This window comes from Bactrocera dorsalis, chromosome 2 (genome assembly GCF_023373825.1).
Source record: "Bactrocera dorsalis isolate Fly_Bdor chromosome 2, ASM2337382v1, whole genome shotgun sequence".
Classification (NCBI taxonomy): Eukaryota; Metazoa; Arthropoda; class Insecta; order Diptera; family Tephritidae; genus Bactrocera; species Bactrocera dorsalis.
Window position 1 is genome coordinate 75,167,620 of NC_064304.1, and position 23,345 is coordinate 75,190,964.

Genomic DNA, 23,345 nt, shown 5'->3' on the forward strand with positions numbered 1-23,345 from the left:
AGCAATCAGAGAATTTTGCTTACTTGCTGAACTTCTAAATTTTGAAATATAAAGGGCAAACCTACGTAAAACAGAAAAGCGCATGAAAATTTGCAATTAGAGAACGATTATTTTGATAATAATATTCAATAATTTGTAAACGCTGATCTTGTCTACATGTGTTTCCATTATGAAATTGTAAACTTTACTGACAAATTAAAAATGGCCCAAACGACACTTACTCGTAGAATTCATAGCATCCCTTTTGGAAAACCAAACGGTTGCATGTACCCTAAAAGTAAGCGAGATATACGAGTATATAGATTTATATATTGGGTTGTCAAAAAAGTCTTGCGGTATTTTCGCTAGTTGGCGCTGAAAGCTCGTAGTTCTAGTTTTATTCGTCTCATCGGGTCATGCTATACCTTTTTGAAAAGCTCATTTCAGACGCTAACACGTGTTTGATTGATTGTCTTTCTTTTAAGTCGTTCGTGAGTTATAGCGTCGCAAACATGGAGCAAAATAAAGTGAAAATACGGCATATTTTACAGTACTACTACGATAAAGGCAAAAATGCATCTCAAGCCGCCAATAAAATTTGTGCAGTTTATGGACCCGATACAGTTTCCATTTCCACCGCACAACGATGGTTTCACATTTTTACCCAACTGGGAATTGGGCATTATGTGTTAACTACTCCCCCTTTCGAAACACGATCGTCGTCGTTCGTTGCCATATCTTTCACTACCACGTTGATCTCGGGTAATGTTCGTGTTTTCTTCTTGTACTGCCAGAGGAAAGCGAGGCCACTGACCAACGCAGCTACTCCCAGACCCAGGATGAAAGCAAGTGTCTGGCTCGAGACGGTCGTTAGTTCTTCTTTAATTTCGTCAATGATTTGTAGATTTTGATTGTTGAGGCGGTGAAGGTAAGGCAAGCTCAAAATGGTCTCATGGCCAGTGATGTTCAGCAGGGGTGAAGCAGCAATACCTGGAGCCTTTTCCAGCCTGCTCATTCTGTTAACGTACTTAGTGCCGTTCAGGAACACAATGTCCTCGAAAGTGACGAGATACGTGCCACTTACATTTCTTTCAGGTGTTTCATCAATGGCGATTCTGGTTGGGCTGTCGTTAATGATTATGACTACATCGTCAACTATGGTGTTAGCGTTAAGGTGACTCGGTTGCGTGTTACAATGTGCTGTGCCACCGGTGTGAAGTTGCAGAGCGCATGTTGTATTTGTAGTTAATCTGCAGAACGTTGAAGTTGTTGTTGCTTCACAGTTGTTGACTGCCAAAATTCCGCTCTTGCACTCGACCACTGTGTTTTCGTTGAATTTCAGCTCGACGCCGTTGTGTACCACCGGAAAAATCAAAACTTTCCTACACAAAAACTCAATTCTAGGATATTTGATTATAAAATGAATTACATCATTGTGCTGAATAACTTTAACGGTTGACACTTCCATTAGTTCAGTGATTGCTATATCTGTGATTGGCCCAACCAATATGGATTTCAAACCCTCGTCATCAATGATTACTGGATTTACTACCTTTATTTTCGCAAGGGTTATTGCTAGCATTATATTCTGAACTTCCGTGATCATAATCCTATTTCGAGTAAGTAAAATTTCAAAAAGGTGCGCCGTATCGATTTTTTCTTCCTTCGATTCTTTGAGAAGTTCATTTACCGTACTAGTTCGTGCGTTAATCTGTTCCTGTGTCTTTGTGTTAATCACTACCTGCCTATTGTTGGATTCTATTAGTTGGGCTTCTGTCATTCTAACTTGGTGGAAATCGTCAGCGTCTGGGGTACCTGTGATAAATTTAAGGGCTGAACCCAGAAAGTCCAGGCTTCTTGCCATTCTATGATGTACGCTTATAGCGGCTAGTAATGTTCTAACATGTCTATTGTCAGTCTCTAGCAACTTTCGCATGTGCGACTGCGGGAACAGGTCCGCCATGTTGGCAGTTTCGTCTGTCATGCGAATAAACTCGGTCAAATTAGTTGAGTGCCTCAGGTAATTGTATTCGTTCCATACCAGTGCGTCGCCGTCCACTACCGGTATGTAATGCGAGTGTGAGTAATCCGTTAATTTGGCTGCCGCTATCCCGAAAGTGAGAAGTATTGTGATTGCAAACCTAAAGAAGCAATTTAAGGTGATTAGAAATTAATGTCGTCATTTTCTAAGGCTATGTACTTTATCTAAGGTTGTCCTTATGGACTATCCTTCCATTTATTAGGACTGTTGTCCCCAGATCTGCCTCTACTCTTCTCTCCTCACACAGGGGGGTTAACTTGTTCCCTAACCTTCTATTAGTTTTTACCATTACCTTTTCCCTCACTTCAAAGACCCTGTTCTGCCTTGACGGGTTATTTCTATCGAGCTGAGCCTGTTGTGCTTGTTCAATTTTACCTTTCACTTCCTTTCGGAATTCTTCGGTTGAGGCGTATATTACCTCAATAGGCTCTTTATTTGTGACCGAGTGTATTGTTCGGTTGTATTCAATGGTAGCTTGAGTGATCAGGTCCATTGTATCGATTATTCTTCTTTCAAGTTTAAGGCACCTAGCAATTTCTACCAAGGTACTGTGAAACTTCTCTTCCTGTCCGTTGGAAGTACTGTGGAGGGGGGAGCGTTTACTATATCAATCCCATATTGGTTCTTCAACAGAGTCACAATGGTATCCGAGTTGAAGGACGCCTCATTATCACAATAAATAGTTTTTGTTCCTGGGACCAAATTAATCAACTGGATGATGGGTATTTTTACATCCGTTATTGTCCGCGACGGTATCGGTTGAACTACTGCAAATTTAGAGAATTTATCAACACAAGTTAAAAAATGCTTCTTGTCTGTGGAGAAAATATCTATGTGTAGCATTTCACCTGCGTATGATGGAATCGGCGTAACGCCGAGTTCCTGCCTTCTAGGGTGTCGATCGTATTTGGCTTTCGTGCATATTTTGCAGTTTGTGACAATTTCGTTTGCCAATTTGGACATTTTCGGAAAATAATAGTCACAGAGGATCTGTTTCACATTTTCCTGCGCAGCTCTACGAGCACGATTGTGTTCAGTAGTGACTATTTCCCTTTGTTCATCCTTGTTTTTGCAGTACCAGAATTTGGTAGATGGGAAGCATTTTACTAATTCGTGTTGTGTGCTGGCTAGCGCCGGTAGCTCGCCGTGAATCGCGTTCACCACGAGGGGGTTAATAACCTCCTTTACTTCGTCAATGAGGCTGTTTCTATCCATGAAGTGAATAACGTGGCGGGTTTTTCCGCCAAAGAGTATAAAATTTCGTTTCAGAGAAAAACGCGACTCTTCCAAAACTTTGGTTCCTGAAGCAGTTTGTGGGTTTTTCTGTTGCTTCGACCGTGTAGGTCAGTGACAATTCACTGTGAAATGTCGCCGCGTCAGATGTGAGTTCGCTCTCCAACACATTTATGTTCTGCCGGAAGAGAGCATCTGCGACAGAGTTTTCCTTACCAGATTTATAATGAATTTTAGCATTATGTTCGTCTATGAATGCTTTCCACCGTTTTATCTTTGCATTCGGATTCTTATCAGAAACCGCAAGACGTTAGAACTGTATAGATGTTGATATCCCTAGTTCCGTAGAGATAATTTTGAAGTTTCCCTAAAGCCCATACTATGGCCAGTAATTCTCTTTGATTTGTTGCATAATGCATTTCCCTATCTTTCTCTTGAAATCATTGTAATGGGTTTACCATTCTGCGAGAGGACTACGCCAATGCCGTGAGCGGAGGCGTCTGTCGTTAGGTCAAATGGTTTTTTAAAATCTGGATACATTAAGGTGACATCTTCAGATGCCAGGATGTTTCTTAATCTTTCGAAGACATTGCGTTGTGCTTTACTAAAATCAATGGGTACCCTTCTAGACTTGGGTTTACTTACTGAGCAATTTTCACCTTTTAGGATCTCAGTTAGAGGTCTTGCTATGGAGGCGAAATCTTTTACGAAACACCTGTAATAGCTTGCTAGCCCTAGAAAGGATCTAAGGCTGAACAAATCCTTAGGTTCAGGATATTCCTGAACGGTTTTGACCTTTGCGGGGTCAGTTTTTGCCCCACCTCTTGTTACTATGAAACCGAGATATTCCACACTTGTTTTAAAAAATGTGTTTTTTCTCGTGACACTTTCATGTTGGCCTCACACAGTTTTTCCAAAACCCAATTTATATGTTTGACATGTTCCGATTCATTTTCGGAAAAAATTATGACGTCATCGACGTAAACATAGCATGATTTGCCAATTTGTTCGCGTAAGACGTCGTTGATCGCCTTCTGGAAGATGCTTCCAGCATTCTTCAAACCGAATGGCAATCGACAAAACCCATATTCCCCACCGTTAACGGAAAAAGACGTTTTCTCGCGATCCTGCTCAGCGAGGACAATCTGATGGTAGCCTGACTTTAAATCTAAAGTCGTAAAGTACTTGGCTTTCCCTAAATTTGCCAGAATCATTGAAATATTCGGCATTGGGTACTTATCGGCAATAGTGCGCTCGTTGAGCTTCCTAAAATCAATAACCAGACGTTTGTTTTTGTTGCCTAACTCGTCGTAACCCTTTTTATCTACGACCCAGGTTGGGTTATTGTAAGGTGACCTGGACGGTCTATTGATTTTATTGCGTAGCAATTCTCTTATTTCCTTTTCGACAAAATCTGCTACTCCCATTGGGTGAGGGTACAACTTCGAATAAATAGCCTCGTTATCTTTGGTTCGGATCGTGGCCGCGCTCTGAATTATTCTGTCTCTTATTTCCCTGAACGGGAGCATTGTGAATACCGGCAGCTTGTGCCTGTCGGTATTCCGTTGGTTGCCTAAATTTAAACGAACTAGGATCGACGTCCTTAGGTTCGGGGTCTCTACCATGAAAATCCCTATCATTTTCGCGTTGCCTAAATGATGAAGCCTTTCCTGCATTATTTCTGCCCTGACTCTTGAAGTAATGTGGATTTTTTGCGTGATTGGCATCGCCGCCACTATTCTGTGAATAATTATTTTGCCGCCGAGTTTGGAATTTTTGACCCGCTGACTTTTGAGCTCTCTCTTCGGCATTTTTAGCGTAAGTTGCAGCGAACATGTATCTATCGTGACTCGACTCGGCCTCGCGGGCTAGTGCCAAGACAATTGGTAGATCCTTTGGTCTAGCTGGGAATACAGCCTGGTGTAGGGGTCTTTTTAAACCCGATATGAACGTGTTTAGGGCATCACATCTAAATTTTTCATTTAGGACAGCTGCAGCAGCTGCATCATATGTCATAAGCGTTTTATTTATTATGAGGGTCAGTTTCCTTTCATACTGTGTACTGTGACAAGCTCAAATCGCCCTGACGCAAGGTATCTAACTCTTGTTGGAGAATGCGCACTGGAGTTTTGTCAGCGTAGGTGAAATCTAATCGTGCCACAATGGCCTTAAAATTTAAAACTGTGTTAAATGAGGCCAGTATATTATTCGCTGTACCCCTAATCTTATTCCGAATAATGCCTACTGCCTCGTAATGCTTTACGCTGCCTTAGGCAGCGATGGCCGCCTACGAATTATTCGAACCTTAGATTATATAGAAAATTGCTATAGTGCAGGGAAAATCGTGTAGTCAGACGTTAGACCTCGTTAAGTCATTGCCAGAGTTAGATGGTAAACAAGAGGAATATATTTCGTGGAGGCAGGCAGCGATTCGTTAGAGTAGAATAATTCGTAGGCGGCCATCGCTGCCTGCCTCCACGAAATATATTCCTCTTGTTTACCATCAAACTCTGGCAATGACTTAACGAGGTCTAACGTCTGACTACACGATTTTCCCTGCACTATAGCAATTTTCTGGTAGCTTTCTACTTCAGGTGTCGTGACCCTCAACGCACTCATCTCGTTCCTAACTTCACTAATTTTTTCATCAATAACCTGTTTCCATTGAGCGGCCTGTGCCGCCAATGCGGCTTCTAACACCACTTGTGCCTGCCTTGCGTCCATACCCGTTTTTGTTTCCACTACGTCTGCCACACGTAACCTTCTAGTATGGTTTATCAATTCCTGCACTGAGCTATGGTAAAGCTCTTTATCGTGAGGGGGGTGGCTCATTTTACCCTGAACAAACTAACACACACAAGTATTTTTTCACTCAAACGCGGCACAATCGTTAACGGCCACCAAAACAATAAAAAATAAAAAAAAAAGATCACTTCACTCTTTATATAATGCTGCTTTATTAATTTCACAAATGATGACGATTGGCTGTGCCATTCACTTACATGGCTTTTCAATAAATATGGTGACTCCAGCTAGCCAGCCCCATGTGCTCCGGCTTATGCTCAACTTTAATCTAACCTAGACACTGTTTATGTAAGAACGCTCACTTGCGTGTGGCTTGCTGTCCGTCCGCCTCGCCGCCTTGGTGGCTGTTATTGTTCACGTAATCTGCAGAACGGCGAATGATATGTCGTTGCTTTAGTGGCGGTCGTTGCCCACACAATCTGCTGATGAGGCAAGATGTGGTATTGGCCTCACCACATTCGTACCCAACTGAAAATTGGGCATTATGTGTTAACTTATATATACTATATATGCAAGCTCTAACTTGAGCAAAACTTGAGATATCTTCATGAAACTTGGTATGCGCGTTCCATGGCAAAAACGAGGCGTAGATGGGCGTAAGGACCACTGCCACGCATATGCGATACCGAACCATAACTAGGCAATAAATTAAAATATAAAACTCGTCGTCTAAATTTAGTACGTGACATTTTTCTCATATTCCTATGTAACAGCGCGAAAATGGGCGAACCACTGTTACTTCTCATATAACACAACTTTAAATTCTATCTGACAGCACAACAATGGTTCGCTCGCTTCCGTTCTGGAATTTTCGATTTACACTGATGACACAATGTAATTGGAGATATACGACTGCAACGACATAGATTCGATTTTAATCTATATAAATGATTTTTAATATTTTCGGTTTCCAGGGATAGGAATGTATAAAAGAGATAGGTACTTGTATCTCTTGTAACTAGTTGTGTTTGGGAGTAGTTCGAGATTTGGATTTGGCTTGACAAATTGTGATGATTAACCTATTAGAACAAATGAAATTAGTTCTTTTTTAGGCTTTAATGGACAATTTTTCCTGTTTCTGATATGATTGCGTTATTTTTATGTTCTTTCATTATTTCTTCTCTGCATGTGAGTGATTTGTTACCCAACCACTTATTGATTTTTATGAATATTAGCACCCCTATTCTGTGCACTTGACAAATTCAACATATTTCTAATTTGTCAAATTTTTAAATTTATCAAGCAGTTGGTATTCTGTGTCTGAAATAAAAAGCTCTTTTCTTTATAAGTTGTTAAGATGTCAAATGCTCTTGACAGCAGTGCTCGTTACGAATTAAATATCAAATTGTGCATCTTGTTGTGAAAATGGAAGATATTTTACTTTTGTTATTATTGTTAAGCGAAGATGAAAATTGTGAGAATAGGAATCGCGCACGGCATTTAAAAAGTTTACGCGACGATAGCCATCCATTTTCTTTGAGCGAGAATACCTTTGTGCAAAATTTTCGATTAACTCGTGAAATTCGCCGCCGCCTAATTGATGAACTGGCCCCATATGATAATCAGAAAACGTCACTACCTTTAACTGTAAGGGTTCTAGCAGCTTTGAACTTCTTTGGACACGGATCATATCAGAAATGTGTAGGTAACAACGTCAACTTGCCCATGAGTCAGTCATCCCTTTCGAGAAGTGTGCGAGCTGTAGCAAAACTTATTGTGAAGGTGAAGGGAGGAGAAATAAAGTTTCCCAGTTCAATAGAGGAAGAAACTTTTATAAAAACGGGGCAAGTATTATTGTAATACAAATAATAATATGCTAATTTATTTGAAATATATTCCAGATTTTTTAGAAAATTTGGAATAAAAAGCACCATAGGAGCAATTGACTGCACGCATATTGCTATCATTGCTCCACCATCAAATAATGTCGAACGTCCTCTTAATTTATATTTAAATAGAAAAGGATTCTACAGTATCAATGTTGAAGCAGTAAGTTTTGTTTTTGCATGCACATACATATATGCCAATGCAATTTTTCAATGCATTGTTTTTTAGGTTTGCGATCACCGATTATGTTTCACATTTGTAAATGCTAAATTTCCGGGTGCAACACATGACTCTGGAATTTGGGCAACTTCTGCCCTACGAGAACATCTCATTCGTCAGCATACTAATACGTCTGAGCAACAACAGAGAGAATCTTGGCTTCTTGGCGATCAAGGTTATCCTCTAGAACCGTGGCTTTTAACACCAGTGGGAACACCTAATACCCATAAAGAGCAAAAATACAACAAATTACATGGTTCTGCAAGAAACTGCATAGAGAGAGCATTTGGTGTTTTAAAATCTCGCTTCAGATGTTTGTTGAAGCACCGAGTTCTACATTATTCACACGAAACTTCCGCTTTGTTTGTTAGTACTTGCGTTATATTGCATAATATAATGACGAAAGCAGGCATAACGTTCAACGAAATAGATGACGGGGTTGCAGAAGACTTTGATTCTCCAATTAATGATTATAACTCTTCACAGTACATGCGCGAAGGTGAAAGAACAAGATCAAGATATATATCAACTCTTTAGTTATATATATACAGAAGCCAATCCATATACTTATGTACATATATAAATGTCCTCACAATTCACAATACACTACTTACTTCCATTATTTATTTATCCTTTTTGTTAAAAGAAAACAAATTGAAATTTGCATTCCATTTTTTTTTATTCTATTAAAAAACAAAAAACCAAACTTATTAAATTCAATAAATATTAATTAAATAAAAATATTACACATACGTTATTTCAATTTTAATTAAACGTATATATTATTATATATATTATTTTACATTATTAGAAATCGATTTTATTAGTTCTGTTATAGAACTAGTTAGGCCTTGAATGGCCTGCATCATTTCACGAAGCTCCCGTCGCCTTTCTTCCTCAGCAGCATTCCTTTTTGATATATCAGCTATCAAAGTGCTGATAAGCTTATTACGTGCCTTTCGTGATAGCACCGAAGTTGATGCATCCTTAAAAGAAAAAAACGTAATAAGAAATTGCAAAAAAAGTTATATATTTTGTAATTATATCATAATGAAAACTTACCTGGTTTTCCAAGCTAAGATGCGTAGGTGGTGTCGATCGACTTGCTGGATGGTGTTCGGGATTTGGGGTTGCATCTACCTGACTGCATATCTGTAGAGGACTACCTATGGGTGAAGAAATTGCGCATTCATCACTTTGCTCAATTGGCTTTAAACCTAGGCTTTGCACATTTTGTACCCCATCTACAGCAACCGAACCGAATGTAGACAAAGCCATTTCCTCAAAGTTCGTCATCGGTTTGGAACTTGGACCTCCACCTGTGAGCCTTTGGTTCATTTTCAACCGCCTTGCACGAGTGCGCAGTTGGCTTTTCCAAACGCCTAACGTCTACAAATTAACACAATATAATAAATAAACGAAACATAAACTAAAATGTTACCTCTTTCCATTTTGCAGCACTTAGTGTTGGTCCTCTGCACGAATTAAACTCATCTGCCAACTGCTGCCACAACTCCTTCATCTGTTGAGGCGTTTTTGGGCAATTTTTCCCCGTACCCATTTCTGGGTGTGCTTGGCAAAACGAAACATATGCCTCCAGTTGCTCGTGCGTAGATCTATCGTGTTTGGGTTTACTACCAAATAAAAGTTAAATTATAAATTTTCTTAATAATTAAAATTTGAAAACTTACGTTGCAGAACAGTCCATTTTAACGAATAGAATTTTGATTTGAATAGAAATCAGCTGTTTTCTATTTACTTATTTTGTTCACCATACGTGTGGGGAAAGCTTTACGAATTGAAGCTTTTACTTTTAACAAGATTGCCACAGAATACCAAAATATATCTCGCTTGATAAATATTTGAGTTAATTGTCAATATTTTATTAATTTGTCAAAAGCACAGAATAGGGGTGTAGTTCTAGAGAATATGATTTAAACTGTGATTGTTTAGCCTTTTGCTGTACTGGTGTATTTTTAGCGACTTTTTATTATCTACTGCCACAATTTCTGGTACCCCAAAAGTTAAAGGTATCTGTTTTAATCTATAATATCTTTTATTGTCCTTGAAATAAGGATTGTGGTTTGTGCTTACTGTGAAAACACTGTTTTAGTGGGTGATAAAAATATCCAAATTTACAATTCTTTGAATGCTATTTATTCTCTTTGTCCTTCCCGTGCGCCCTTAAATGTTTTTTTCTTATTTTATATTTCATTTGTGAGTTCAGTTACTAGATTCCTAGAATAACGAGCTCCTTATTGTTTAAAATTTAAGGAATACTTGTATATATAAAACATGATTGGTTTCTTATCTTCTCATAAGACTGCGCCTATGATATGATTTGACGCCTCTGGTGTCAGTTAAAATTCTTTGCATAATTACACTTTATATTTTGAAGGGTGCCAATATGATAATTTCTTCAAAATTTGTTAGAATGCTGTATTTGTATGGATGTTGGAAAAGGTCGGTTTCTTATATATTTATTATCATTTCTGGTGTTATTTATATGAGTAACAGCTTTGGTTTATAAAATATCAACATTCGTAGGGACTGGAGCTGGCAGTGGTTCATGAGCAAATGGTCAAGGAATAGGGCACCTTTTCATAATTAAAAGGTCGGATCTTGGTTTGAAAATATTGGGTAACTCAATTAGCATTTTTGGGGTAATATTATCATGTCCTGGTGATTTTTTGGGGTTAAGTTCTTTTATTATTCTAGTAACTTCAGAAGTAGAAGTCCTAATAGACACATGTGACTCGCTTGCGGTATTGGGCAAGGTTGGCAACTCAAAGTTGTTCTTTGGGCAATTGGGTTGAAATACCTTTTCTAGGTGATTTGCAAAGCAATTTGCCTTATTTGCCTTCCCAATTACCATTCAACTATCTTAGAGTCATGTTGGAATCTACTGGTGACTTGAAAGACTTTTGGGCTTTCCAAAGGGAGTTTTGCTTGCTAGAATTTGGACACAGTTTCTTTATATAATTTTCAGTGTTGTGCTCTTCCTCGCGTTTAAGCGCTTTTTTTGACTTTCGTACAGCAGAATTCAGTTGAAGCAGAGTTGAAAAGGAGCGATTAAACTGCCATTCTCGCCTAGCTCGCCTTTTCTCTTTTACAAGTTTCTCTATTTCATTATTGGTGATCTTTCTAAAACCAACTGGTTTATTGTTTCTTTTTGGTGTTGCCAAAACAGCTGCATTAGTTATTACGCCATTAAATTCTCTTATACTATTTGCATCAATGTCTCTTCCTGTATTTATTTTGCAATCAATATTGATGACGCTGCTGATATACTTTCTTTACTTCAACCAGTTAGTTTTATGTGATGTTAGAGAAACTTTTGGCTCAAATATCATGGGCTGTTCGTATAACTTTATTACTACAGGAGAATGATCAGATGATAAGTCTGTAAATGTATCAGCTGTCATAAGCGATCTATCTATATTTTTGACTATAGCAAAATCTATTAAGTCTGGTATTTTTTTTCTATCACTGCGCCAGTATGTCGGTTTACCAGGAGATATTATATCCAGCTTATTATGTTTATTCATAATAGTGTAATACAGCTGTGCATGTGTTTGGCATTGTAATCTCTACCTGATAGAAATCTTTGACCTAGTGTTCCAAAAAAGTCTGTAATTTTAAAACGAGGTGGACAGCATACAGCCGTAAGGCTTAAGTCACAACCCCAATTTTTTAGTAATATTGTTGTAGCTTGTAATTGTGGAGTAGCATGAGATACGCATAGTGGTTTAAATGATTTCTAATCAACACCGTACCACCATGCGCCTTTCCATCCGGATGATTTGTGACATAGAGTCTAAATCAGCGTTTGAAAAACTACGCTACTCCCGTAGCATTTCATTTTACTCTTGCTACCGCTCTCACTTTGTCGGGAGCCACAACATAGCCTTAGCATAACAATGTAAAAGAAGTGCTCTACTCTGCTCCGAGTTTTGTTGAGTAAAAAACTATAGCTGGAGCGGTAGCAAAAAATTAAATTCTGCGCTATGCTCTGGCGTAGCGGTAGCAAAAAATTGGGAGCGGTAGCACAGCAGAGCTAATGAAAATTTTCATGTGCTATAACTCCCGCATGTGTTTGTTGTTTTTTTTTCTTTTCTTTGCTATTTTTTGTCGTAATATTTGAATTAATTGAATAATTCAAACAAAAAAATGTTATGCAAATCATTTTGGCACTTGTTGCATCAAGTGACTTTATAAATCTAAAATCAAATATTTTAAGAAATATATTAATAAAGTCAATTAGATAATAATTGAATAAATTATATATATTTTTTTACTATGTAAAATATTTACCATTTTTATATTACCAAAAACATCATCTATTCCAAATGTATTACAATACTCAATTACTATGAATTTTCGAAATTAATTTTAACTACATTCCTTTCGCCTTTTTTATATACATTAGGGTGTTTTTTTTAACTATTAATTTTCTTCAGTCCCGCCACGAAATTTCCTTGGAAATACCATACAAAAACTTCCTTGAAATGCTTAGCCCTAAATATTAACATTAAAAACTGGACCAAGGCATGTAAAAATTGTCCATAGAAAATACACAACAATCCAAAAGTGGCCAGAGCAACAAAGTCGAAACTCACACCGGCGAGGTATTACGGGGCTCTAAACTTGTTTTTTCCAAGAAATTCGCATTCGCTCGAAATGTGAAGAAGAAGTGTGAACAATTCTGAGAAACATGCGTCTAAAGCAGCGTTGTCCAACGTGACTGTGTGCACGTTATATTTGTGTTGGTTATTCTAGCGTCAACTGATCGCAAAATTATGCTTTGATTGCCTACGAAGTTGAATACAGTAGCACAATCGTGCTTTCACAGACACTTGTCGCGACATGTTGGTGTGAGGTGTCTGGCCACTGTCCGTGCGCTATTGTGCGCATAGGCCATGGACAACGCTGGTCTAAAGTCAAGCGATGCCTTAAAATACCTCTGATCTGTAGGAATTTGAAGATAAAAAATCAGGATTGTCGTGTATTTTCTATGGACAATTTTTACATGCCTTGGTCCAGCTTTTAATGTTAATATTTAGGGCTAAACATTTCAAGGAAGTTTTTGTATGGAATTTCCAAGGAAATTTCGTGACGGGACTGAAGAAAATTAATAGTTAAAAAAAACACCCTAATGTATATAAAAAAGGCGAAAGGAATGTAGTTAAAATTAATTTCGAAAATTCATAGTAATTGAGTATTGTAATACATTTGGAATAGATGATGCTTTTGGTAATATAAAAATGGTAAATATTTTACATAGTAAAAAAATATATATAATTTATTCAATTATTATCTAATTGACTTTATTAATATATTTCTTAAAATATTTGATTTTAAATTTATAAAGTCACTTGACGCAACAAGTGCCAAAATGATTTGCATAACATTTTTTTGTTTGAATTATTCAATTAATTCAAATATTACGACAGAAAATAGCAAAGAAAAGAAAAAAAAACAACAAACACATGCGGAAGTTGTAGCACATGAAAATTTTCATTAGCTCTGCTGTGCTACCGCTCCCAATTTTTTGCTACCGCTACGCCAGAGCATAGCGCAGAATTTAATTTTTTGCTACCGCTCCAGCTATAGTTTTTTACCTAACAAAACTCGGAGCAGAGTAGAGCACTTCTTTTACATTGTTATGCTAAGACTATGCTGTGGCTCCCGGAAAAGTGAGAGCGGTAGCGATAGCATAGCAATAATTCTAGAAATTTTGCTGCTACGGAGTAGTAAATGAGAACCCTGGTCTAAATCCCGGTATATTGAAATTATTTTTATTTGTTAAATGAGGTTCTGACATCAGAATTACATCTATATATACATCTTGGATCATGTTTTGCGTGCTAGACATAAGTTGTGTCATACACTGTGTAAGATTTACACAAGGCAAACTGACGTGCCCATGAATCAGGCGTCCATTTCGAGAGGTGTGCGGGCTGTAGCAAAACTTATTGTGAAGGTGAAGGGAGGAGAAGGAGGATGGAGTCATATGTAGAAGTTCACGCAAGTGAGGAAAGTTCTCTGATCGCCATTCACTTGGGAGTGGCCAGAAACGATTCTTTTACATATGACTCAAGCAGCTCACGACTTCCGGTCTTTGACCAAGTATCCTCTGGGTAGCCTAAGAACATCCGTTTGAAGGCGAGCTAACGTGAGAAGGCGAAATATCCCCTACATAGGGTTGTGCGCTGGGCTTGGGACCCGCCACGTAAAAAAACAACCCCAGCGAATAGCAACAACCAGACCCCCCTTTTGATGACGACCATGGAAAACGAAATAAGGACTACGAAATGAGGGCATGCACCTGGAATGTCCGGTCCCTTAATTGGGAAGGTGCCGCTGCCCAGCTGGTTGATGTCCTCGTGAAAATAAAGGCTGACATCACCGCCGTCCAAGAAATGCGATGGACGGGACAAGGACAAAGACGAGTAGGTCCTTGTGGCATTTACTACAGTGGCCATATAAAGGAGCGCAAGTTTGGTGTTGGATTCGTGGTGGGAGAGAGACTCCGTCGCCGAGTACTATCATTCACTCCGGTGAATGAACGTCTAGCCACAATCCGCATCAAAGCGAGGTTCTTCAACATATCGCTGATTTGCGCCCACGCCCCGACGGAAGAGAAGGACGATGTGACCAAAGATGACTTTTATGAGCGCTTGGAGCTCGCTTATGAGAGCTGCCCCCGCCACGATGTCAAAATCGTGCTTGGCGACTTCAACGCCAGGGTGGGCAAAGAAGGTATCTTTGGCACTACGGTCGGTAAATTCAGCCTCCACGAGGAAACATCCCCAAATGGGTTGAGGCTGATCGACTTCGCCGGGGCCCGAAATATGGTTATCTGTAGTACTAGATTCCAGCATAAGAAGATTCATCAAGCTACCTGGCTGTCTCCGGATCGAAAAACTACCAACCAGATCGATCATGTTGTGATAGACGGAAGACACGTCTCCAGTGTTTTAGATGTGCGTGCGCTCCGAGGTCCTAACATCGACTCGGACCACTATATTGTTGCAGCTAAGATTCGCACCCGCCTCTGTGCAGCAAAAAACGCACGCCAACAAACACAAGGAAGGTTCGACGTCGAGAAGCTGCAATCACAACAGACAGCCGAGCGATTTTCTACTCGGCTTGCACTCCTGCTCTCTGAGAGCACTCGTCAACAACTCGGTATAAGGGAACTGTGGGACGGCATTTCAAACTCCTTACGTACAGCTGCAACCGAAACCATTGGTTTTCGGAAGGTGCAAAAGAACAGCTGGTACGACGAGGAGTGCCGTGTCGCAGCGGAGAGAAAACAGGCTGCCTACCTCGCAACGTTACGATCGACCACAACACGTGCGGGATGGGATAGATACCGAGAGTTGAAGAGGGAAGCGAGACGCATTTGTAGACAGAAAAAGAAAGAGGCCGAAATGCGTGAGTACGAAGAGCTTGATAAGCTGGCCGACAGGGGTAATGCTCGAAAATTCTACGAAAAGATGCGGCGGCTTACAGAAGGTTTCAAGACCGGAGCATACTCATGTAGAACCCCCCAAGGTGATCTAGTCACCGATGCCCAGAGCATACTTAAATTATGGAGGGAACACTTCTCCAGCCTGCTGAATGGCAGTGAACACACAACGCCAGGAGAAGACGAACCCGATTCCCCAATCGATGACGATGGAAAAGACGTTCCATTGCCCGACCAAGAAGAAGTTCGAATAGCAATTACCCGCCTGAAGAACAACAAAGCGGCGGGGGCGGATGGATTGCCAGCCGAGCTATTCAAACACGGCGGCGAAGAACTGATAAGGAGCATGCATCAGCTTCTTTGTAAAATATGGTCGGACGAAAGCATGCCCAACGATTGGAATTTAAGTGTGCTATGCCCAATCCATAAAAAAGGAGACCCCACAATCTGCGCCAACTACCGTGGGATTAGCCTCCTTAATATCGCGTATAAGGTTCTATCGAGCGTATTGTGTGAAAGATTAAAGCCCACCGTCAACAAACTGATTGGACCTTATCAGTGTGGCTTCAGACCTGGTAAATCAACAACCGACCAGATATTCACCATGCGCCAAATCTTGGAAAAGACCCGTGAAAGGAGAATCGACACACATCACCTCTTCGTCGATTTTAAAGCTGCTTTCGACAGTACGAAAAGGAGCTGCCTTTATGCCGCAATGTCTGAATTTGGTATCCCCGCAAAACTAATACGGCTGTGTAAACTGACATTGAGCGGGACCAAAAGCTCCGTCAGGATCGGGAAGGACCTCTCCGAGCCGTTCGATACCAAACGAGGTTTCAGACAAGGCGACTCCCTATCGTGCGATTTCTTCAATCTGCTGCTGGAGAAAATAGTTCGAGCTGCAGAACTTAATCGAGCAGGTACAATCTTTTATAAGAGTGTACAGCTGCTGGCGTATGCCGATGATATTGATATCATCGGTCTCAACACCCGCGCCGTTAGTTCTGCTTTCTCCAGACTGAACAAGGAAGCAACGCAAATGGGTCTGGCAGTGAACGAAGGCAAGACGAAATATCTCCTGTCATCAAACAAACAGTCGTCGCACTCGCGACTTGGCACTCACGTCACTGTTGACAGTCATAACTTTGAAGTTGTAGATAATTTCGTCTATCTTGGAACCAGCGTAAACACCACCAACAATGTCAGCTTTGAAATCCAACGCAGGATAACTCTTGCCAACAGGTGCTACTTCGGACTGAGTAGGCAATTGAGAAGCAAAGTCCTCTCTCGACAGACAAAAACCAAACTCTATAAGTCACTCATAATTCCCGTCCTGCTATATGGTGCAGAGGCCTGGACGATGTCAACAACAGATGAGTCGACGTTGAGAGTTTTCGAGAGAAAAGTTCTGCGAAAGATTTATGGTCCTTTGCGCGTTGGCCACGGCGAATATCGCATTCGATGGAACGATGAGCTGTACGAGATATACGGCGACATTGACATAGTTCAGCGAATTAAAAGACAGCGGCTACGCTGGCTAGGTCATGTTGTCCGAATGGACGAAAACACTCCAGCTCTGAAAGTATTCGACGCTGTACCCGCCGGGGGAAGCAGAGGAAGAGGAAGACCTCCACTCCGTTGGAAGGACCAAGTGGAGAAGGACCTGGCTTCGCTTGGAATATCCAATTGGCGCCACGTAGCGAAGAGAAGAAACGACTGGCGCGCTGTTGTTGACTCGGCTATAATCGCGTAAGCGGTGTCTACGCCAGTAAAGAAGAAGAAGAAGAAGGGAGGAGAAATAAAGTTTCCCAGTTCAACAGAGGAAGAAAATTTTATAAAAACGGGTCAAGTGTTCATAATATACTAATTTAAGCAAATTTATTTGAAATATATTTCAGATTTTTTAGAAAATTTCGAATAAAAAACAACATAAGAGCAATTGACTGCACGCATATTACTATCAATATAATTTGAATAGAAATCAGCTGTTGCTATTTACATTATTTTGTTCACCACACGTGTGGGGAAAAGCTTTGCGAATTGAAGCTTTTACTTTTATCGAGATTGTCACAGAATACCAAAAAAATTCTCGCTTGATAAATATTTGAGTTAACTGTCAATATTTTATTAATTTGTCAAATGCACAGAATAGGGGTGTTAATTTGTATTTTGTTGTCTAATTGCTTGTTGCGAACTTGGGAATATACCGTTTTTTCATGTGTCATATAAGCACGTTCTACTGTGATCAAATTGAAAGATGAAATTTGTCCATTTCATTTCCTTCAAAGTAATGATCATCTGAGACTTATTCGAATCAAGTACGCCTCGTCTTTCACGGTTTGGAATTTTACATGTAGGAATTTCAGCAAATTAATTTTTGTATACATATATATGGGGTATTCCATACCAAATCGACCACTTTTGAACCCGACCCCTTTAGATTTTGCTGAAACTTATCCATCCTTTTCTACTCTTTGAAAAACATTTTTGAGAATTTTTTCAAAATTTTTTGTCCTACTTCAAAAAAGTTATGAATTTTTCTATTTTTTGCTAAAAAAATGGCTTTTTTATATTCAAATAGCCATAACTTTTGTAGAAATTGACTTTTGAGGACCATTTTTTTTTTTTGATTTTTGTTTTTGAATGAACTTTTCGAAAAAATACTCGAAAAAAATTTAACACGATCAATTATATAAAATAATCGTTTTTTTTTAAGTAAAATCTTAATTTTTATTTTTTTGAAATTTCGCCATTTTTGTTTTTTGTTTTTTTTTTCTCAAAAAACTTCAATTAATTTGACAACTATCCCTGCTAATCTCGGAGTGGGCCGATTTTTTTTATATTTTTTTTATTTAAAAAATGAAAAAAATTTTTAAATAAATAAAAAAAAATATTAAAAAAACTCGGCCGACTCCGGGATTAGCAGGGATAGTTGCCAAATTAATTGAAGCTTTTTTTGGGGTGAAAAAAAAATAAATAAAAAAAATGGCGAACTTCCAAAAAAAAAAACGATTTTACTTAAAAAAGTGAAGTTCGCCATTTTTTTTTATTTTTTTTTCACCCCAAAAAAAGCTTCAATTAATTTGGCAACTATCCCTGCTAATCCCGAAGTCGGCCGAGTTTTTTTAATATTTTTTTTATTTATTTAAAAAATTGTTTCATTTTTTTAATAAAAAAATATAAAAAAAAATCGGCCCACTGCGAGATTAGCAGGGATAGTTGTCAAATTAATTGAAGTTTTTTTTGAGAAAAAAAAACAAAAAACAAAAATGGCGAAATTTCAAAAAAATAAAAATTAAGATTTTACTTAAAAAAACGATTATTTTATATAATTGATCGTGTTAAATTTTTTTCGAGTATTTTTTCGAAAAGTTCATTCAAAAACAAAAATTTAAAAAAAAAATGGTCCCCAAAAGTCAATTTCTACAAAAGTTATGGCTATTAGAATATAAAAAAGCCATTTTTTTTAGCAAAAAATAGAAAAATTCATAATTTTTTTGAAGTAGGACAAAAAATTTTGAAAAAATTCTCAAAAATGTTTTTCAAAGAGTAGAAAAGGATGGATAAGTTTCAGCAAAATCTAAAGGGGTCGGGTTCAAAAGTGGTCGATTTGGTATGGAATACCCCATACATACTTACATTGCATACTTCCAAAAATAAGAATTTTATCACCGTAAAAAAATACACGGTACCACTAAATTGCTTGTAAACAAATAATGAATTGACAGATTGAAATGAAACTTCACATAGTACGTTCATATAAAGAGTGTACTAATAAAACAAACAAAATTTTGGACTATAGAAATTCCCTCTTTTATCTAATGACAAAACTTATTGAACAACCTGGTACGTACTTTCAGATTATTACCAAACGAAGCATTGATTTAACTGCTGCATATTCGTCAAATATGGACGAACGATTACCAAGAGACGTGTTGCCACAGGAGTATTTAATTAATTTCTATATAAACTATGAGGAGAAGCGGTTTAATGGTAACCAGACAATGAAGTTAAAATGGGAAAATGATACAAAAAGGATTGTGTTCCATTCACATCGCGATCTTCACATCCGAGATCGGTCTATTGATTTACGAAAATGTTATACTGATGATAGGTAATGTCTTAATACAATAAAAATACATTTTATAAATTTTCTTCAGTATTATATCAGTAGTATATTAATTCAGAGTGAGTTTATTTATTTTAATATTTGCAGCAAAAATATATTGGAAGATATTTCAGTTGCACGTATTAGCAAGTCTTACAAGAAGTCTATTTATACACTTCACTTCAATAGCTTTATAAGACGAGGATCACATTGTGAGCTCTATATGGAATTTGAAGGTCATATTTGGACGAAAGCAGAAGGATTATTTTACGGCAGCTACAGTGGTGATAACAAAAACGAACAGATTCATTACATCGCCACTAATTTGCATCCGAATAATGCAAGAAGATTATTTCCTTGTTTCGATGAACCAGAATTTAAGGCAAATTATAAAATTATTATTCATATTTACATTAGAATTAGTGCAAATATTTTCATTTACCTTTTCTTGCTGCAAATCCAAAAAATAACGATGCCCATCGTCTAAAAAACTGTAGTATTTAAAATAACAAAAAAAAAAAAAAAACAAATAACAACTCCCTAACACAAACGTCACAAGAGTACTTTATTGTATTTGGTGCTTGAAGAATGGCTTGACTTCGCATCTTATAAATTTTTATATTCTTCCAATATGTTGTTATAGAGATAATAATTTTTTAACTAATTGTGGTTTTAACACCTTAAACTAATCGGGATTCATATAATATACTACTGTGTACAAAAAATAAGGTGACAATTGAATTTAAACTGCGCGCGTCGAAGGATTTGGAGAATTATTATTTTTTTTAATTGGTAGTACTGTCAGTCACATTTATGTCAAAATATTCATTAGTGTTTGAGATACGTTTGTTTGACGAGGGCAAGACGAAATATCTCCTGTCATCAAACAAACAGTCGTCGCACTCGCGACTTGGCACTCACGTCACTGTTGACAGTCATAACTTTGAAGTTGTAGATAATTTCGTCTATCTTGGAACCAGCGTAAACACCACCAACAATGTCAGCTTTGAAATCCAACGCAGGATAACTCTTGCCAACAGGTGCTACTTCGGACTGAGTAGGCAATTGAGAAGCAAAGTCCTCTCTCGACAGACAAAAACCAAACTCTATAAGTCACTCATAATTCCCGTCCTGCTATATGGTGCAGAGGCCTGGACGATGTCAACAACAGATGAGTCGACGTTGCGAGTTTTCGAGAGAAAAGTTCTGCGAAAGATTTATGGTCCTTTGCGCGTTGGCCACGGCGAATATCGCATTCGATGGAACGATGAGCTGTACGAGATATACGACGACATTGACATAGTTCAGCGAATTAAAAGACAGCGGCTACGCTGGCTAGGTCATGTTGTCCGAATGGACGAAAACACTCCAGCTCTGAAAGTATTCGACGCTGTACCCGCCGGGGGAAGCAGAGGAAGAGGAAGACCTCCACTCCGTTGGAAGGACCAAGTGGAGAAGGACCTGGCTTCGCTTGGAATATCCAATTGGCGCCACGTAGCGAAGAGAAGAAACGACTGGCGCGCTGTTGTTGACTCGGCTATAATCGCGTAAGCGGTGTCTACGCCAGTAAAGAAGAAGTTTGAGATACGTGTCGTTTTGTGAGCTGCCAAAAGTGAGTTTTTCGTCTTTTGCGATGTCGAAATTTGTTGAGCAAAGAATTTGCATTAAATTTTGTTTACGGGTTTATCAATTTTCTGCTGCGGATACGTTGAGGATGGTGCAGAAAGCCTTTGATGATGAGGCTAAGTCTAAAAAAATGTTTACAAGTGGTATAGTGAGTTCCAAGCCGGCCGTGAACGTGTTGAAGACGGAGAGCGTTCTGGCGACCATCAACCTCAACCGACGAAGCTCACGTTCAACAAATCAAAGATTTGGTGTTGAAAAACCGTCGATTAATAATTAGAGACCTTGCTGATAAGTTGGCATATGGAAAGGCTCAGCCAATACCATTTTGAAGGATGTTTTGGGCCTCAAGCGCGTCAAATCTCGACTGGTACCGAAAACATTGAATTTTTTGGAAAAAATTCGTGATCATTTCGCCAAAAACGCAACCCATATCGTTCCGCAATCACCGTATTCACCTGATCTGGCGCCGTGCGACTTCTGGCTGTTCACCAAGCTCAAAAGACCGCTCCGGGGACACCGTTTTTATACGATAGAGGAGATTCGAGCCGCGGCGAAGACGGAACTGAAGGCCATCCCGGAAAGTGAGTACAACCAGTTTTTCGAAGATTGGAAAATCCGTTGGCATAGGCGCATTGCATCGGGAGGGGATTACTTTTAAGGGGATGAAATTGATTTGGAAGAATAAATAAATAATTTTCAAAATAAATACAATGTCACCTTATTTTTTGGGCACAGTAGTATATATGTAAATACATATGTATATAGTATATGTATAGTATAATTGATCATCATGTATTCCATTTGACTGCTTAACTGTCCGCTGTAACTTCAGTTAAAATTAAGATATATTGATGAAACTTGCTACAAATTTTCCCTCATACCGTAAGAAGTCCGATGTTGTGATCACTTCTACGTCCACAAAGCACAACTATTTTAAAACCTATAGAGTACCAACACTAAGCCACAAATTAAGATATAAAACTGTAATTTGGAACAACGAATTGTATTAGAGAGTCATCTGTGATTTGAAAATCTTCACAAAGTGGAAGTGATTCCGCTCCCTAATAGATTAGTGTATACGTTTATCTTTTCGACACCTGAAATAAGTAAAATAGAATGAATACTCCAACTCCCAATATGACAGTTTTGTTAACTCTACTAAAAGAGCGAGAAATCAATAACTACGATGACGATGGGCGTGGCTCAAGATCTTTAGGTAAAATCACATATATCGCGATCTACTTACTTAACAAATTTCAACTAAATTCGATGGAATACCCCTACTTTGCGCATAATTTAACTTTAAATTCCCTCTGATTATTTCACCTTCACTTAAGGTATGCCTTCTCAAAATTGTTCAACCCCCAGGTACCGAAGATATAGATCTCAGGACCTATGCTGACTTTTTATAGAAGACATTGATTAATATGTTAGATATATGTATAAGTGAAATTCGGAGAGAATCCTTTCATGATAACAGAACATCTGTACAGGTATGCTAGAAATGTGTTGAATCGGGAGGGCTTATGAGAGCTGTCTTATACAAAGATTTTCGAACTTCTGGCTGTCTTTATACATACATACTGCATATATCGACCAAAATGTAAGTTACCTTAATTCAATTGAATGAGCGTATTTTTCTTATAACGGTGGATCTACCTAAAATAGATAATATCGGATGAAAGCCTGCCCTATGTCATATAACTAATATCAGGCTTTTTAAACATTCGATTGTGTTCACTCCTTACATACAAGTATAGTATAGGTGGTAATACAATACATATGTAAGGTACCTTCATGAAACTCAGAGAGCATCGCTTTTCATTATTAATTTGTTGTCCGCTGTAACTTCAATATTAATTTGTTGCAATGCCAAAAATAGTTAAGAAACAGCCAATAAAGAGAAAGTTGCTAATTCGAATAATAAGCGTTAAGTTGTTTGAACAAGAAATAAGATTCAAGTGTATAGATATTAAATTGATTCTTTTAACCTTTTACAATTAGTGGCAGAAGTAAAATAAATTCCCAAAAAG

General features: G+C 38.4%; 2 protein-coding genes across 4 annotated transcripts in view; one reads left to right on the top strand and one right to left on the bottom strand.

Annotated features, from left to right (window-relative positions):
* The window catches only part of LOC105226404 (dnaJ homolog subfamily C member 16), a 623,397-nt gene that overhangs the window by 55,552 nt on the left and 544,500 nt on the right, over positions 1–23,345 (bottom strand). The gene's annotated exons all lie outside the window — the stretch shown is intronic.
* The window catches only part of LOC105224845 (aminopeptidase A), a 230,691-nt gene that overhangs the window by 34,007 nt on the left and 173,339 nt on the right, over positions 1–23,345 (top strand). For 2 of the 3 annotated variants that reach the window (XM_049449915.1, XM_049449916.1), the window contains exons 3-4: positions 19,439–19,692; positions 19,795–20,068. The exons of the other annotated variant lie outside the window; for it this stretch is intronic. In XM_049449915.1, coding sequence (XP_049305872.1) covers positions 19,439–19,692; positions 19,795–20,068 — 528 coding nt within the window. The remainder of the gene's footprint in view (positions 1–19,438; positions 19,693–19,794; positions 20,069–23,345) is intronic. 3 annotated transcript variants of the gene reach the window in all.